The sequence below is a fragment of the Zonotrichia leucophrys genome, chromosome 6 (assembly GCF_028769735.1).
Source record: "Zonotrichia leucophrys gambelii isolate GWCS_2022_RI chromosome 6, RI_Zleu_2.0, whole genome shotgun sequence".
Lineage (NCBI taxonomy): Eukaryota > Metazoa > Chordata > Aves > Passeriformes > Passerellidae > Zonotrichia > Zonotrichia leucophrys.
Genome location: NC_088176.1, coordinates 6,957,740 through 6,973,568, shown reverse-complemented (window position 1 = coordinate 6,973,568; position 15,829 = coordinate 6,957,740). Strand labels below are relative to the sequence as shown.

Genomic DNA, 15,829 nt, shown 5'->3' with positions numbered 1-15,829 from the left:
CCTGCCTCTCTCCAGGCTCCTCAAAGAGCTCCTGCAAGGTTTGCCACGAGCAGCGGAGAGGCTGACCCTGAGAACTTGCTCTGAGCCTTGCCAAGGTAAAATGGGATGCACTGGAGCCAAGGACATCTAAGGGACTGAAATAAGGATGATGGTGGTGAGGGGCAGGGTGTTTGGTGAGTGGCTGGAGGAGAGGAGATGGAAGCAGGACCTGCTTGAACCTGCACTTGGCTTCACAGGGATGAACTCTTTGCTCCTAACAGTGTTTTATGGATTTCAGAGGATGCAGGGCTCTGGTTGGATGATCTGGGCATGACATTAGATTTTTTAAGAATTACCTATTTTCCTTTGAAGATAAGTTGCTCATGGTAGTAGTGAGAATGCACATTCCCTCTTCACCTTGGAGTAAATGATGGGTTCCATTTACCCCTGTGCTTACCTACCAGCTGGTGATTAAGTGATCAGGCAGATGAGGGCTGATAAGCATGCATGGCTGATAGCAGTGATCAAAATGAGTTTCAAGACCATCTGTATGATTTACAAGCACAAACGAAGTTTGTTCTTGGGTTGTTTGTTTTAATGCAATCATTGATGGCAGTTCTGTGAGTAACTTTTCTATGAAATCCTAGGACAAATTTCAGTCTGTAATATGTTGTTGCAAGTCTTGTTAGAATTTAAATTGCATGCCCATAAAGTGCGCCTGTACAGAGAAAAAAAGTTTCTGTTTGTCAAGGACAGGAAGATAATCTTTAAGGATTCCTAGAGGATATCCTGATCATGCAAAATTCCCATGGCAAACAAAAATAATCCCAAAGCTATTTTTTTGAAACCTCACTATTTTTGAGGAGGAGTTGCTTTTTTGGATCTTAGTAAATGACTGAAGTACTGAGTTTCAAGGGGTTTTAATGGGTTAAGGGAACCCTTAGGTGAATTCCAGATTCTAATTTCAATTATGTTTGAATTGTGTTCTTATTCACTTCAGATGCTTGCAGTATGGATCACTACTCTTTTTCTTCTCAATGCAGCCAGAGGTGAGACATATCATTAATAAATTCTATAAAGAGTAAAAATGATGTGCAGCTTACACCAGGATATCTATATTCTAGAAAAAACCTGTTCATTGGAATGGATTTAAAATAATTCTTCATTAGGACCACTGAGTCATGTCATGTCTTTCCCACTTTTAACTCATTACTTTTTAATTCTGTAAAGGTTTTTGCAGCTAGTAAACAGAATGGGAATCAGAAAGGTATTTTTATATACAAATTGATACTGACATTCTTCCAGAACATTTCCTACCCTGAAATCACTCATGGTAGCTACAATCCTGGTAATGAGAGTCTAGGCACCTACTCTTCACAGTGCTATGCAGAGAACAAGAAAATGGTCATTGTCCAAAACACCTCTTCAATGACGGGAAAGAATGGACTTTTCAATAGCAATAAAAATTTCTTGGGATTTCACAACTGTTGTGCTATAACAGTGTGGAAGGATGACAATTAATGGCAACACCCTCATGTCATATTTGCACCATTACTGTATTAAAGGCACAAAAGAAATTGTGAAACTGGTCCTTCAGGCACAGACCACACATCCTGAGGCTGTGCTTCGCTCTAGGCTTCCACTCAAATTCCACTTTATTGCTTCCACTAAAACCTTATGGTGATGAAAACAATAAGGGAGATGTTTAATGTCTGTTGTGGAGCAAGCAGAAGTATCTATTTTAATGTTTTGGTTTCTTTTTGCTCCCTCATGAGCTGTTGCACAAGAAATAACAATTTAGATAATCCCTGGAGTTTAGGATTGATTTAAAGGACTACTCTGTGCTGACAGCAAAAGCTGATTTTTTCTTCCCTGAATCAAGATTTTATTGTCTGGTTCCAAGGGTTGTGTTAACAATATGTTGAACTAAACTCATCCTGAGCTCACCAGGCTGAGCTCCAGGCTCTGTCTGCAGCAGGAACCACTCCTGAAGTTCGAGTCCTCACCTCAAACACCCAAGCACAACTGAGCCCCTTAATGAGAAATGCTCAAAGTGCCCTCCCAATCCAAACCAGGCTCGTTTTGCTTTCCTGGTGTAAACCCTCTCCTGCCAGCTTCGTGTACAGAACCTGTGACATTCCCAAACACAAGTATCTCTTTCTTTGTGCACCCCAGGAAGGGAAGTTTGCTACCAAAGGCTTGGATGCTTTTCAGACAGCCCCCCATGGGCTGGGATCCCGGGGAGACAACTGGCAGGCTTGCCCAGCTCTCCAGATGCTGTGAACACAAATTTCCTTCTCTACACCAGAGATAACATGGTGAAATACCAAGTAAGAAAATGCTTTGTTTATAAATACTGACAGTGTACAATACATTCAATAAATTGTAGGGACAGTTTCTTTTCTCACATATTTTGCTCATAAGACTCCTGGGAGAACCTCAAATTCTATATTAGACACATGATAATTTTCTTCTATCTTTTTTTTCCTTTTTCCTCATTTCAGCTCCCTGAGGAGCCAGGTATATTTACAACATACATTAATCACAGCCCTCTAACACAAGTTATTACAGGTAAAAGGCTCCAGAATTAAGGGGTTTTACATAAATGGCAGTCACAATCAGTGGAGGTGTTTATTAAGTCACTTCAGAACAACTCCAACTCCTCCAACTGAGGGCCTATGGGGTTTTGACAAATCAGTCTTTCACTGAAGGTGAGATGTCTGCTAATTAGTGCATGACATCCCCCTTTTAAGTCAACAAAACCATAAAAAAATTATGTCAGAGCTAGTACTCAGATCTTCTTTTAAAGAAAAGAATGTCTTCTTTCTCAATACACACCAAAATACCCACAGCCTCTGAATTTGTAAGCCTGGTGGGATTTCCCATCAAATAAAAATGAAGCAATTAAGGTCTTATCTTCAAAGGAAAAAAGAAAGAATAATAGGTATAATTTCAAAGTCAACCACATAAAACCTTTCAGAAGATGCTATCTTTGCATTTCTATTGCCAAGTTTGATAAAATCTTGTACTTACATGACATGTTGTACCAGTATATCACAAAGCAGCATGCAGAAGATGCCAGTATCATTAATTCAATTAACCAGAGGAAGTGAAGCATTTGTTGAAGTGATTAATTGATTAAGTGAGACTTGAAAGGCAGTTTAGGAATGAGGAGTAAGACCCATCTTTTCCAGGTCTAGAACTATGCCTTAACCATTGGGGCACTCTGCCCTCTACCAAAATGTACAGTGGGATGGAACAGTCACATCCTTGTTGTGTTTGCTGGTTGTTTGGTTCCCTTGGCACAGAAAATTTCAGCTACAAATCCTTCAACTATAAAAGCTTCGAATTTCCGAGCGCACAGGAAAACTCGTTTCATTATCCATGGCCACCTTGCTGGAGCAGATCTCCCCTGGATAACAAGCATCTGCAGGGTAGGTACAACTATTTTTAATAGTCATTTTGCTTGTATTTGAAAGTCTAAATATCCACATCTAGCTTAAAATTCCCGTGTAAAATTTGCACCTCTGTTCTCTTGTTAATTCAGGGAGCACAAAAGTCAGAATGAAGACCAGTTCCACATGACCACTGTCTTGTTCCTGGCTAGGAGTACAGTGCACTTCAGCCTTCTCCTTAATGCCCTTTTGCTGCATTCACCTCCTCAGGGAAAGCTGTAATAAATTGATTTTTCAATTCCTTGCCAATAATAAAGAGGAAAAAAAGAGTGAGTTTTCTCACCTCAGCAAAAGGTCTCAATAAATGTGTCAGTTTGAGTGACACATTTGAGCTAATAAAACCAAAAGGCTTTGTTCAGCAGATTGGTTTCATTCTACTCTGGCACATTCCAGAAATGAAATTGTTTCAGAATAAAATACAAAATAAGAATGTTCTATTGGCAGAAGTGTCTAAACAAAATATTTTGCTTATAATCTATGAACTTCAGGGCTGAACAATTCATGCACAAATTTGAGAATTCTTTTAGATGATGCAAGCATAAAAATTTTGAAGGATAAAGCTTGGACCTATTTTGGTAACAGGGGTACTGTCATTAAGAGAAGTTGGTACCTTAGAGCCAACCAAGGCATCTGGAATAGAACAAGAGCTGAAGGAAGCTTGTGGGTGTCCTCTAATCACTGGTTCCACTCTGCCTCCTTGTGTTGATCTTCAGCATCACCAGGAATTACTGGAGATGTGTCATCACCGATCACACAAACGAAACAAAATACAGTTTACAAATGCCCTGCTACAGCTGTAATTAATGGCTGTTCCCTTCTCCTCTGTTCTCTTCCTGTTCTCCACCAGTTCATGTTTCACTCTGAAGATGTGAACTGCATTCTGACAGACTGGAGGGGAGGCTCCAGTGGTCTGTACACGGACGCCGTCAACAACGTGCGCATTGTGGGGGCTGAGCTGGAGTACCTGGTGAACTTCCTCGAGGTAAAAAATATCCCTGGAATGTGCCCAGTCCACATAAACATTGTGCTCAGGGTGGCACCTTTAGGTTTGATTCAATAGAGCCAGGAAGAACAAGAAGCACCCAGTAAAGCAGGTCCAAATGTTATAGAAGGGCTTTAATCCCACACGAATGAAAATACCTGCTTTAGTGTCATAATTGACTTTGAAAAACTAACATGAATTTTCAGCAGTTCAAAAGGTTTGAAAATCTGAAATGAAAAACGAAATCCCCTAGATTTAGTGTATGAGGATAAGATGGTAAATAGCCATGAAGACCCTGAAAATGAAAAGGAGTGGGATGATTGGGGAATTGCTTCTCTTTCGGTAGAGATCCCATCACCCAGAACTGTGACTTTCCACTCATCTCCACTGCCCAGTGACCTGGCCATGTCCTGGCACTGCATGGGGACATGCTGCAGTGTCACTTGCATACCCACACTGGTTTTTTCTCCTTTCCATAAACCTTCACAGAAGGAGTATGGCTACTCTCCTGCCAACATCCATTTCATCGGCCACAGCCTTGGAGCACACGTTGCAGGGGAGGCAGGCAGGAGGAAGCCTGGCATTGGAAGAATAACAGGTACTGCAGTTTTATCAGCTGATAAAACTTTATATTTTCACTCAGCTCAGAGAACTGAAGAATTGCTGCTTTATAAAAATACAACACAGAATGCAATGTGCTGCTTTGTCATAAATAACAGTGTCCGGCCAGCATGGTGGCACACAAGTCATGACACAGTCACACATTGCTTTCTTCTAAAAACTCACTATTTTCTGCTTTCCTTCTCTCCCAGTCAGCTCTTTCTCTGCATAGGCATTGCTTTGTCTAAGCCATGCACACAGTGAGCAGTCACATGAGCAATTCAGGGAAACTGGGGTCAGAGCTGTGTTTTTTACATCTCCTAAGAGACCTCACTGACACTGACGTGAACGGATACCATTTTCAACCAAGATATTCTGGAAATAAAAATAGACTTCTTGCCAAATAAAAATTCATAAATAAATCTACGTGCTCAGAGTAACATATGAAGATTTCATATTTTTCAATAAAATGATTAAAAAATCCCAATAAACCAAATCTCTTATATCATTGTTCCCAAAAGTAAGCCAAGCAGCCATCACCATTTTACTATACTGCAATGTCTTCAATCAGCTTTCTATTAATACCCTGCCTGTTTTTCTAGCTGTGGGTCACAAAATGGATTTTTTTATGAAAAGGCAGAAATGTAATCATATATATAGCATACATAACCTGTGTGTAGTGATATACAGATAATATTATTTACTCAATCAGATGTATCTCCATTCATTTAGGTTTGGATCCAGCTGGGCCCCTTTTCCAGTACACTCCCACAATGGTTAGGCTGGATCCTTCAGATGCAAAATTTGTTGATATAATTCACACTCATGCTGGTCATCTTTTCTTTGACTTTGGTAAGTTTTGGTAAGTTTTCATTTGGTAAGTTTTCATTGAAAGGATGCCATTGGCACACAGGTTGTCTACAGAACACCTGGGACTGATCTGCCAGGATCCATTGTGCATTTCAGCTCCAGGGATTCTTCAGACTTGTGGCCACCTGGATTTTTACCCAAATGGTGGGAAGAAGATGCCAGGATGCAAGCAGCTTCGTGTGCCTCCTGCAACTCGGGATATCAATGACCTGATGAGAGGTAAATATATTTTAAAGAAGTAATACCTCATAATAAGTTACAGGTAGAAACAAAGGCTAGGATAAGGTAAGACCTTTATATAGTTCAGATTTGGGATAGGGATACAATGCTCAAAAATGGAACATTTAAAGCTGCCTCTGAAATACCCTCCAATTTTCTTTTGTACCAAACAAGACAAATTCTAGATGAAAACTTCAGTTAAAGCATGCAAAATTGTGCATCACAAGCTTTCTAAGAGCCTGCCACTGTGCTGACAGGCTGAACTCAGTGGGAATTCTTCATATGAAGGACTGGTAAAATTTCATCCATGGATAATCCAAAAATGAGTATTTTAAAATCTGAGCTCTCCTTCTCCCTAGGAAGATATTACTCCCAATATTAGTGGGATTCATGCATGCCATCAAGCTTTAGTCTCTTCAAAGGGAACAGTCCAAGGTCAGAAATACAAAAGATGATAAAATGACTGCTCCATTAGTAGTTCTTCAAAGAGTGTTGGACCATTAATCAGAATTACCCTGGGATCCAGTACAATAGATCCACAAAATCCTGTCTTCTGATCCTAACCTACAGAAATGAGAACATCTGTTATTCACAGCTAAATGGTTTGAAATCCCTACCACTAGTTAAATAATTTGCTTTCTAAAATGCTCTCCCTTAGAACTGGTTGAGAACTTAGTAACAAAGAGAACTGAAATCTGGCTGTGCTCAAAGTCACTTGGAACAAAAACACTTTCCAACTGGAATGCATAAAATGTCTGCATTTAAATAAAAAAAATCAATATTTTTCCAGAAACATTTCAAAAGGCTCTTTGCAATGTTTTGTCATGAAGGAGAAACTCAACTCTATTGAACACGAGCAGATGGAGTTGGTTGTTCAAGGAGCTCTTAAAAATAGAGACAGCCTTAACTCCCTCTTCTTGGTTAAACCTTACTTTGTTTGGTAACCTCTCTATTGTTTGCTAATGTTTACATTTATGTAGTGTTTTTATGCATGAAGTGCTTTAGAAATAATATTTAGTGACTTTTTCCCTACAGTTTTTGATGCAGTAGAAAGACTATAGGTGTTAAGTGAATTTGCCACTAACATAAATTGAGCCAGCTGTAAGAGCTGAGGGTTTAAAAGCACAAACCCTTCTGAATTAAAGAAGGAGCTACTAAGAAAACATACTCAGGAAGCCTTGATGATGCAGATTATTTCCAAGAAAAAACAGACAACAAAGACTTTTCAAAGAGATTTTAGTGTGAGGTTTCTTTTCTTTTCTTATGGAAGGAACAATGTGTCAACTGGTCAACGCCAGCTGGTCTATCTTTAAGATGCATAAACATTGCAGTTGGGGGAAATTTTTATTTCACTACAACCTGTGCTAGTCTGCAACCACTTCAGTGCCTCCCAGACTTGCCCCTGTGCTTTGGTGAGCCCCCACCACATGCTGAAGTGGAATAAAACCCATTTTGATACAAACAACCAAACTTTAGTATATGGATATTTGATATAGGAGAGACCTTGGAATCAAGGAAGACAACATTTGCTATAAGGGATGTGTAAATACAGCCCAAATAGCACTTCCTGCTTTCCTTACTGGCTGCTTATAAATTTCAGTCTGATGCGGAAAAGTTTCAAAGAGTTCTGACAAAAATCAAGGACACGCTGCCAAATATCCTGCTTTTCAGAGGATTTCACAGAATTGCTATCAAATGACTGCACATTTTCTAGTGCTTAAAAACAACAAAAAGCCACTGAATTTATAATAATTGCTAAAATTACCTTTAATTCTAGAAATTAGTGGAAACTGTGATTTTACAGAATACCATGTTGTGATAACTGCAAGAAAAGGGAAACTACTTCACTGTAACTACTGTATGCTTTACAAAAACTGTAGCTATGAAATATTCCAGTCTTTGAAATATCAAAGAGGAACACTCCCAAATATTTCTTGTTTCACCTTGTGCTTCTCCACCTCTGTTAAAAACTACCTCTTTCCAACAGAAAATAATAGATGTAGGGATAAGTACACTGTCTTACTATAAAACCAAATAATTCCCAATATAAATGTCTTTTAATCATTGCTATTTCTTTTACCTGAGACATCACTATATGTGCAAGTGCTTTTGAGGAAAAGAGACCCCAAAATGTTTCACTGGCATGGACTTTATGTTAGTGTATTGCTTTAATCACTTTTTACCTGTTGGGGTTTTTGTTGGTTTGTTTTTTTCCTCAGCATACAGATCTTTTGGATGTGGACACAAAAGAAGTCTCAGGTATTATGCTGAGAGCATCATCACTCCAAATGGATTTGTTGGGTACCAGTGTGACACATACCAAGAGTTTGTGTTGGTAAGTGCCAGGTCTGGATTTATCTGAGGGCCTAATTATTTCTTTCAATAATTCCTGGGACAACTTCTACACTTGGGATCATGGGATATGGGAACAGGGGACATTCAGAACCAGATCATACCCAAACCCAAGCAATTTCACTATGCAGAAGGGATGATGATCATTTTGCCTTTTTTCCATCAAATGCACAAACAGCCAAAGGTCTACAAATACCAGTTTGAACAGAACCTCCCACATATCAAAACTGAACTGCCTAAACACAGCAGAGCTATTTTTTCCCACTGCAATAAATCTGCTTTCATGCTTATCTTGTTTTACCTTCTTTTAATGGATGTCAAGGTCTTGATCTGATTGTCTGATCTGTCTAGGTAGATTAAATTCATTAAGGCTCTGCATGGGAATAAAGGATAAAGAGATGACAGAACAAATCCCAAATGGAAAGCCCAACCTTCCTAAATTCCAGTATTCCTAAACATAAATATTTTTTACTGTATGAGCGAGATATTCAGCCAGAAACACTTGGAAATGTGGTTATGCATTCTATAACCAGCAGAAAACCTCCCAGTGGACCCTATGAAAAATGAACATATTACCTGGACATGACAGCTCAGGTAGCAAGGCACAACACTCTTTGTGGTATTTACTTATGGTCCGTGCAAGACCACAAGGAATTAGGACAGATGCCCAACCTGTTTCTCTCTGATTTTCAACAAGATGAAATAAGAATGACTGACCACCTCAACTCCTTTTAGAACCACAATGATAAATACTGAAGATATGATCTGAACTGAGAAGCAAAGACCTACAAAAAACCCAAACAAACAAACAAACAAAAAACTGGGAAAAAGCTGAAATACCCTAATTTTCTAAAATTCAAGAAGTGGGATTTAAATAGATGATGTCTTATAACACACATTTTTATTTTCCCCCCCAGGGAGAGTGCTTTCCATGTCCAGAAGAAGGATGCCCACTGATGGGTCATTATGCTGATAAGTTTTTACATAAAACTGAAAAAGAAGAGCAAAAGGTTTATTTAAACACAGGGCCTTCCCCTCCATATGCTCGTAAGTGCTCATTTTGTGGTGTATTCTAAAATGGCAATGAATTATGTGTGAAAAAGGACCTTACACTTCTGCAGAGCTGCTGCAGTTCATGAGTTGCACTCAATAAAACATCCAGAATTTTAGGTGTTGGGAACATCCAGTACCAGCATTATTTTGGGAAACCGAGATAATTGTAAAAACAGATAAAATGATGCTCACCTTTGGGTTAAACTTGATTATTACATGATGACTTCAAAAATTCTATAAAGCTGAAATTGGGAGGAATTTTATGCTTGAAGAGCATAATTTCAAATTTAAAAATGCTGCATTGTTTTTCTTGGCAAAATTTATAAAACTGGAGCATTTCAGGATATTTTTGCCAAGTTCATCAAGTCAAAATGGCAGGGAGCAATAAGAAATACAATTTTAGTTGTGATTAATGTAGAAACAGCCACAGGACTGGGAAATATAAAAATTAATAAATGAACTGCAATTTATCACAGGTGTTTTTTGCTTATAAGCATGTTTTTGCAATCCTTTTCTCTCTCTTAGAGACACTGAAACATATAAGAAATTTAACACTTAGGAAAGAAATCTTCTTACAACTGTAATCCATTTGATTTTGCTTCCCAAGGCTGGCGAAAAGAGATACACGTCAAAGTATGTGCAACAGAAACCATGAAGGGAAATATAGATGTAGCCTTGACTGAAACTAATGGCTTCAGAAAAAAATATACCATTGACAAGTAAGTTTAATGTGGCTGTTGGAGACGTGGCTCTATCCCTGTTAGCACATGGAATGTACACACAGCTTTTCTTACATGTGTCACCTTGTTCTGTGTGGCCTGTGATTTACACTGTAAATTACGGACTTGTACCTGATAAGTGATGGAATTTCCCTGTGCTGCAGACTGTGGTAAAAATCTGTTTGCTGGTCCCTCTTGCTTTGTGTATTTTGTTTTCTGAGGTTGATGTTAGCCCAGCAAAGTGGGCAAGAGCTCTGTGGCTGCTGCAGGACTCAAACATGATTTGGTGATCTCTGAGAATACAAAGCTCAGAGATCTACAGTCATCCAATTATCCCCTCCTCTGGAGGATATTTGAATTAGAAAGTTGCAGCTCACCCATGAATTGTGCTGGAATATGGGATTCCTGTCCACTCAGCCTGGCCTTTTCCAGTAAATGGGAATTTAAATCTCAATAAATAGATGCTGGTCAGCAACCCAGCTTCAATATGACAAAACCAACCTCCTCTGTGTTTGAACACAGCCTCATTACTGGTGTGTACCAGGAGTACCTTTGCTTATAAATACACCACTGCAGCAATAAACTCACAGATAATTTCAATGTTAATGTCACATTGCAATTTGTGTTTTGTTAGAGTGAACAGAGATAGCACAGAAGGCACAAATGTAAACTATAATTTTCAATTTCCTTCATGGTTGAGAGCAACCTGAAACACTGAGAGAAGTTTTTGACTTGGATTTATTTGAAGATAGATCTTATTTTTCAAAAGCAATGTATAGAATAAATCACAGTGATACTGACAAAGGCTGTGCTAAATGATAAGTGTTTTCATCCTGAAAGGCACAGGAATTTCAGCAAAACTATTAAAAAAACTCATAATTTTCCAGCAGTAGCATTCAAAGCCCCAACTCCCATGGTACCCCTCAGCTCATCTCCCTTATTCCCTATAGTCAAATTTTCTTTTCCCCCTCATTTGTGTAGAACATTGAGCATCACTTCTGTGCTTTTCTTTTGGCAGGGGAACTTTCAAACCAGGCAACACATACTTGAACTACATTGATACAGAAATTTCTGGGAACATTTCAAAAGTTGAGTTCCTCTGGAAAAAGCAACTGGGTCATGCAGACAGAGGCTGCATGGGAGCTGAAGAAGTCAGAATAATATCAGGGGAAAACGGGAATATGTAAGTACATAATCTAATGATGTAAAGGTAGAAGTTTTTCTCCTAAATTGCATTTTCATGTGCCCAGCCCTCCATGGCACATAGCCCAGCACACAGAAACAGCTCTGCAGGGTTCAGCCCTGTGCCTGCCTGGGCAGGTGCTTATGCTGGCTCCAGCCTGAGCCAATGGGCCTGGCTGCCACTGCCATCTGCAGGACTTTAAATACACTTTTGGAACATATCTCTTGTTTAGTTTTAACCAAAATTGATCCAGGTTATGCATCCACCTTAATGGATTCTTTGCCCCTTTTCTGCCAAGGTCAGGATTAAATCACTAGACGGTATTTCTTGTTTGGACTCAGATGTTTAATTGTTCTTATCTATGTTACAGTCTCACAAGCTGTGAATTCTATAGTACTTTATTCTAAAAAGGTAAAAAATGGCAATGTAGCTCTCCCTACAAGGTATTTTAAGGATAAACTGTCCAACTAAGAAATTACACCTAAATTATTTTTAACCAATAACCACCCATGGCCTGCAATGCGAACTTTTCTATCCAATTACACAAAACCACCCAAATCCATGAAGAAGGAGAAGAAGGAGAAGAAGGAGAAGAAGAAGATGATGAAGAAGATGATAAAGAAGAAGAAGAAGATAAAGAAGAAGATAAAGAAGAAGGACCAGCCTCCACCCTAAAACCTCCATCTTGCTTTATATATATTACTATATTCTAAAACCTTAAACTCTAAGTTTTCCCCCATGTGATATTACACACTTCTATTCAAACTCCACACCCACAATCCCAGTTCTGTCATTCCATTTGGGAAGCTTCTCCATGGCCTCAGGTCAAATGCAGTGTTCTTTTGGGAGTCAGTGCCTGTCAGCAGAGAAAGTCTAAAATTCTCAGCATCCAGGGTTCCAACACATCCCACTCTGTCATGTAAACCAAAGTGTGGTAAGTGGGAGAAATGGAGGGAGCAATTCCCTTCAAAAGCACCCTCCTGTTCCTGATGCTAAGGGAGCCTGATCAAAAAGGCAAACACATCCTAGAAGTTAATAATTAGTCATGAACTAGTAAGTCTTTAAAAAAAAATTAATAAGACACACTTAATGTTCTGTCTACTGGAACTTATGCTTTGACCTAACATGAAATAAAAACGGGGTTTATATTGATTATGTTGGCTAGCTGCCTTGAAAATGTCCCATTTTACTGACAAGTATTTCCTTAAACTCTCTCCCCTTCCCAGGTCAGTGTTCTGTGGGTGTGGAACTGTGCAGCCCAGCATGTGGCAAGCCCTGGCTCTTTGCTGAGGCCAGGAATTCCCAACCCTCACCAGCTGCAAGAGAACCCTGCAGGCAACAACAAAGGGTTAACGAGGATCCTTCAACAGACTTTGAGAAATTTGTCCAGCCCTCCATAAAAGCTCAATTTCCAAGTTAGTGCTGTCACCTTTTCTCCACGCAGGGCAGCTACACTCCTGTGAACTATGGTTGCAATGACAGAAAACACATGGATGAATAATAACCAGCTGGACTCTTTTCTATACCCGAATCAGGCATCTCCTTTATCAAAACTACATTGTGGTACCGAGGAACTTGAATTTTCGGGCAGCTTTCAATAAGAAACTATTTTCTCTTTGCCAGTGAAACTGAATTTTCCACCTCTACTTTGCCTTTGTGAAAATGCTGAAGTCAGACTTGAGCTACATCATTTGGACTAGCATTGCCTCTCCAAATTTGTCAGCACTTTGATTGTACTGGTCAGCAAAACCAGACCACTAAGAGTTATCAGCATCAGCCAAAATAAGCTAAAGTTCCTTTGTTTCAACACAGGCTACCCACAAAAACTCTTTCATTTTTTAATTACCGGCTGCTGTCTGAGGCATGCAACAGATTTCTGCCTCTGATGCGAGGTTTATCATTTGGGGGCAGAAATTAGGTGTATCAATCACATTGGGCAATTCTGTGGTGTCCCATGCTGGCAGGCAGCTCTTGCAGAACGCTCCCAGTGAGGTTCCCCAGAAGTTTTGGGGTGTTACACAAGGCTGAACGTGCCTGATGATCAGGTGTGTTCCAAATGATGCAGCAATACTGCTGAGATGTCACAACCCTGTCACCTCCTGTGCAGTCTGCTGAAGGAGCTTGCTCAGGATATTTGATAAATCAGGTGTCTGCTTTCTCAAAGTACCCTTTATTTATCATCTCCCTGAAGCAGGGTGGGACCAGAAACCATCCTCAGCAGGAAATTCGTCCTTCTTTACCCTTTAAGGAAACTTCTTGGCAACATTCTCTTCTTGAGCAAGAAGGGGCTTCCCTCTCCTGTGCTCCCCTGGAGATATAAAAAAGCCCCAGGTACTTCTACACAGTTTGGAAATATCTGTAACTGGTAATTACAACACCTTGAACATCCTCCATAAACCATGCATGGCTCTCTGCCCCAGAGTTGCACAAATTAAGGAGACTCTATTTTTTGCCTTTCTTACAGTCAGGAACCGAAGCAAAATAAATGTAAATATTTTCCTCAGGATCACAAAACCCCAGGTTTTATGGCACAAACAGGAGTGGGATCAGTGCCATGTAAGGCATCACTCCTCACAGGAAGAAAACAAAGTCCTGCTGGACTCAAGGCTTCTTTAAAGCCCATCCTCTCCTACCTCCAAACCTGACTGTGCTCCTTTTGCAATTCTAAAAACTAATTTGATGTTTTTATGAATAATAAATAATATTCTTTCAAAAATACAAGTTTCATTTTGTTTAATTTTAAGCTATAGATTTCAACTGTGTTCTGACAAAATGTGAGAACATTTTGGCTGCTGACTTGTGCTACAAGTGTGGTACAGCTGATAAGACCACTTAAAAAGACGCACTTTATCACCCAACTTTTTCAGCTAAAACTAGAACATTGCATTAATTTCTTCCCCTTGTGTTCTGTTTTCATTCTTGTCATATGCTATTTCTTGAGTTAATTTTTATTCTTTGTTATAGTAGACATCAACACTGCCCTTCTTTGTTTAATATATTTTTAGACAGAACAGGACAGGTTTTTTTTTATGAGATAAAGGTGAAAAAACCCACACTGACAGCACCTGTGTGTTGCTGGTGGCAAATAATCTTCCTTCTTGTTTCTTGTATATAAAAATTAAAATTCTTCCTAGTATGAAATTTTTGGATATTATCACTTCATATTAATGGTGCCAGTCCATATAATGCAAGGATTTGATATTTCATGAGAAAATCTGATTTTGACAAAGCTTTGGACAGGCAATTCCTTCATATCTTTAAAACAAGGTAGGCCATCTTTTCAGAACAATTTAAATTGAATCTTTAAAATGTCAAGTGAGACACACCACTCCATATGTTTGGCTGTCATGTGGAAAGGTAGTGCTTTTTAAAATCAAACATGCCTCATTTCTCCAGGGATTTAAAGGACATACTATGATTTGCATTCTGTCTTTTACATCATTTAAATATTTTGACAAATTATAAATGCTTCAGAATTACAATACAAATTTAATTTTATACTCCTTAAACGTGTGTTCACTACAAAAATTATGCCAAAGGTAAATTGATAAGAAAGCCATTATGAAGCTTTCAGCCCCAGACACTTTCCTGTCTCATGGCACTTTTTGGACAATAGGGTAACAAAAAACAACTACACAAAAAAACCTCTTAAGCCTTTTCTAGAAAAAGGGACAGCAACAGTTAGCAATCCAAAATATGAACTATCTGGTCCACTTACATTATCTTTATGTACTTTATATGTGACAGAAAAATAATTTTGGAAGAAAACACACATTTGTCATAAAGGCATATGTGCAGGTGTGCTGAAGAGACAACAAGGACCATTTTTGTCAGAATTCTCTGATAACAAAAATAAAATACTCTACTGCAGAGCACAGCAGTTTCTCTTCTTTCCAAAATCACAGCCTATCAAAATGACCCTCCCAAATGTTTGTGAGCCCAGAACTAAAATAACAACAATAATAGAAATTAACTAAATAGGAATAATAGACAGAGACCTCAGCGTTCAGATTGGGCAGTTGTCTCTTTTCCTACTTTTGATCCTATCTTAATCTGTGACTTTTCAGATTTTTTTCATGCTACTGTAATCCACTTCAATAAATTGATAAAATCCTTGCAAAATAACCAGAATTTTGCAGGAATAAGCCTTCCATGATCTTCTGGTCTTTCATCTTTGTTTTGTTTTTTTTTTCCTACATGTTCCAATCCTCAAATATCTGTCATACAGAAGATCTAAAAACCCAACATCTGGAAGGTATTTTTTCTGAGACTTTAATGCAGTCAAGGTATTTTGTGAAGGCCCTGGGTCTCACAGTTGCTTGACAGGCAGCTGGGACAGAAGCAAAACCAAAAATCTTTGCACATGCCCAACATTTATTTGAGTTATTCTTCTCTAACCAAAACTGACTGGAGCTGG

General features: G+C 38.9%; 1 protein-coding gene across 1 annotated transcript; it reads left to right on the top strand.

The window, feature by feature from the left end:
- LOC135449690 (pancreatic lipase-related protein 2-like) lies at positions 1 to 12,812 on the top strand. The gene is made up of 13 exons (XM_064716911.1): positions 1 to 95; positions 980 to 1,028; positions 2,155 to 2,309; positions 3,288 to 3,413; positions 4,282 to 4,416; positions 4,906 to 5,014; positions 5,749 to 5,868; positions 5,983 to 6,105; positions 8,325 to 8,440; positions 9,375 to 9,504; positions 10,118 to 10,229; positions 11,248 to 11,412; positions 12,644 to 12,812. The coding sequence occupies exons 2-13, from the start codon at positions 980 to 982 to the stop codon at positions 12,810 to 12,812; spliced, it is 1,509 nt and encodes a 502-aa protein (XP_064572981.1). The 5' UTR covers positions 1 to 95.
- The last annotated feature ends 3,017 nt before the right edge of the window (positions 12,813 to 15,829 follow it).

Coding starts and splice junctions, on each gene's coding strand:
- LOC135449690 (XM_064716911.1), top strand. CDS start 980: ATGCTTGCAGTATGGATCACTACTCTTTTTCTTCTCAATGCAGCCAGA. Junction 6,106..8,324: donor TATCAATGACCTGATGAGAG/GTAAATATATTT, acceptor TTTTTTCCTCAG/CATACAGATCTTTTGGATGT. Junction 9,505..10,117: donor GCCTTCCCCTCCATATGCTC/GTAAGTGCTCAT, acceptor TTGCTTCCCAAG/GCTGGCGAAAAGAGATACAC.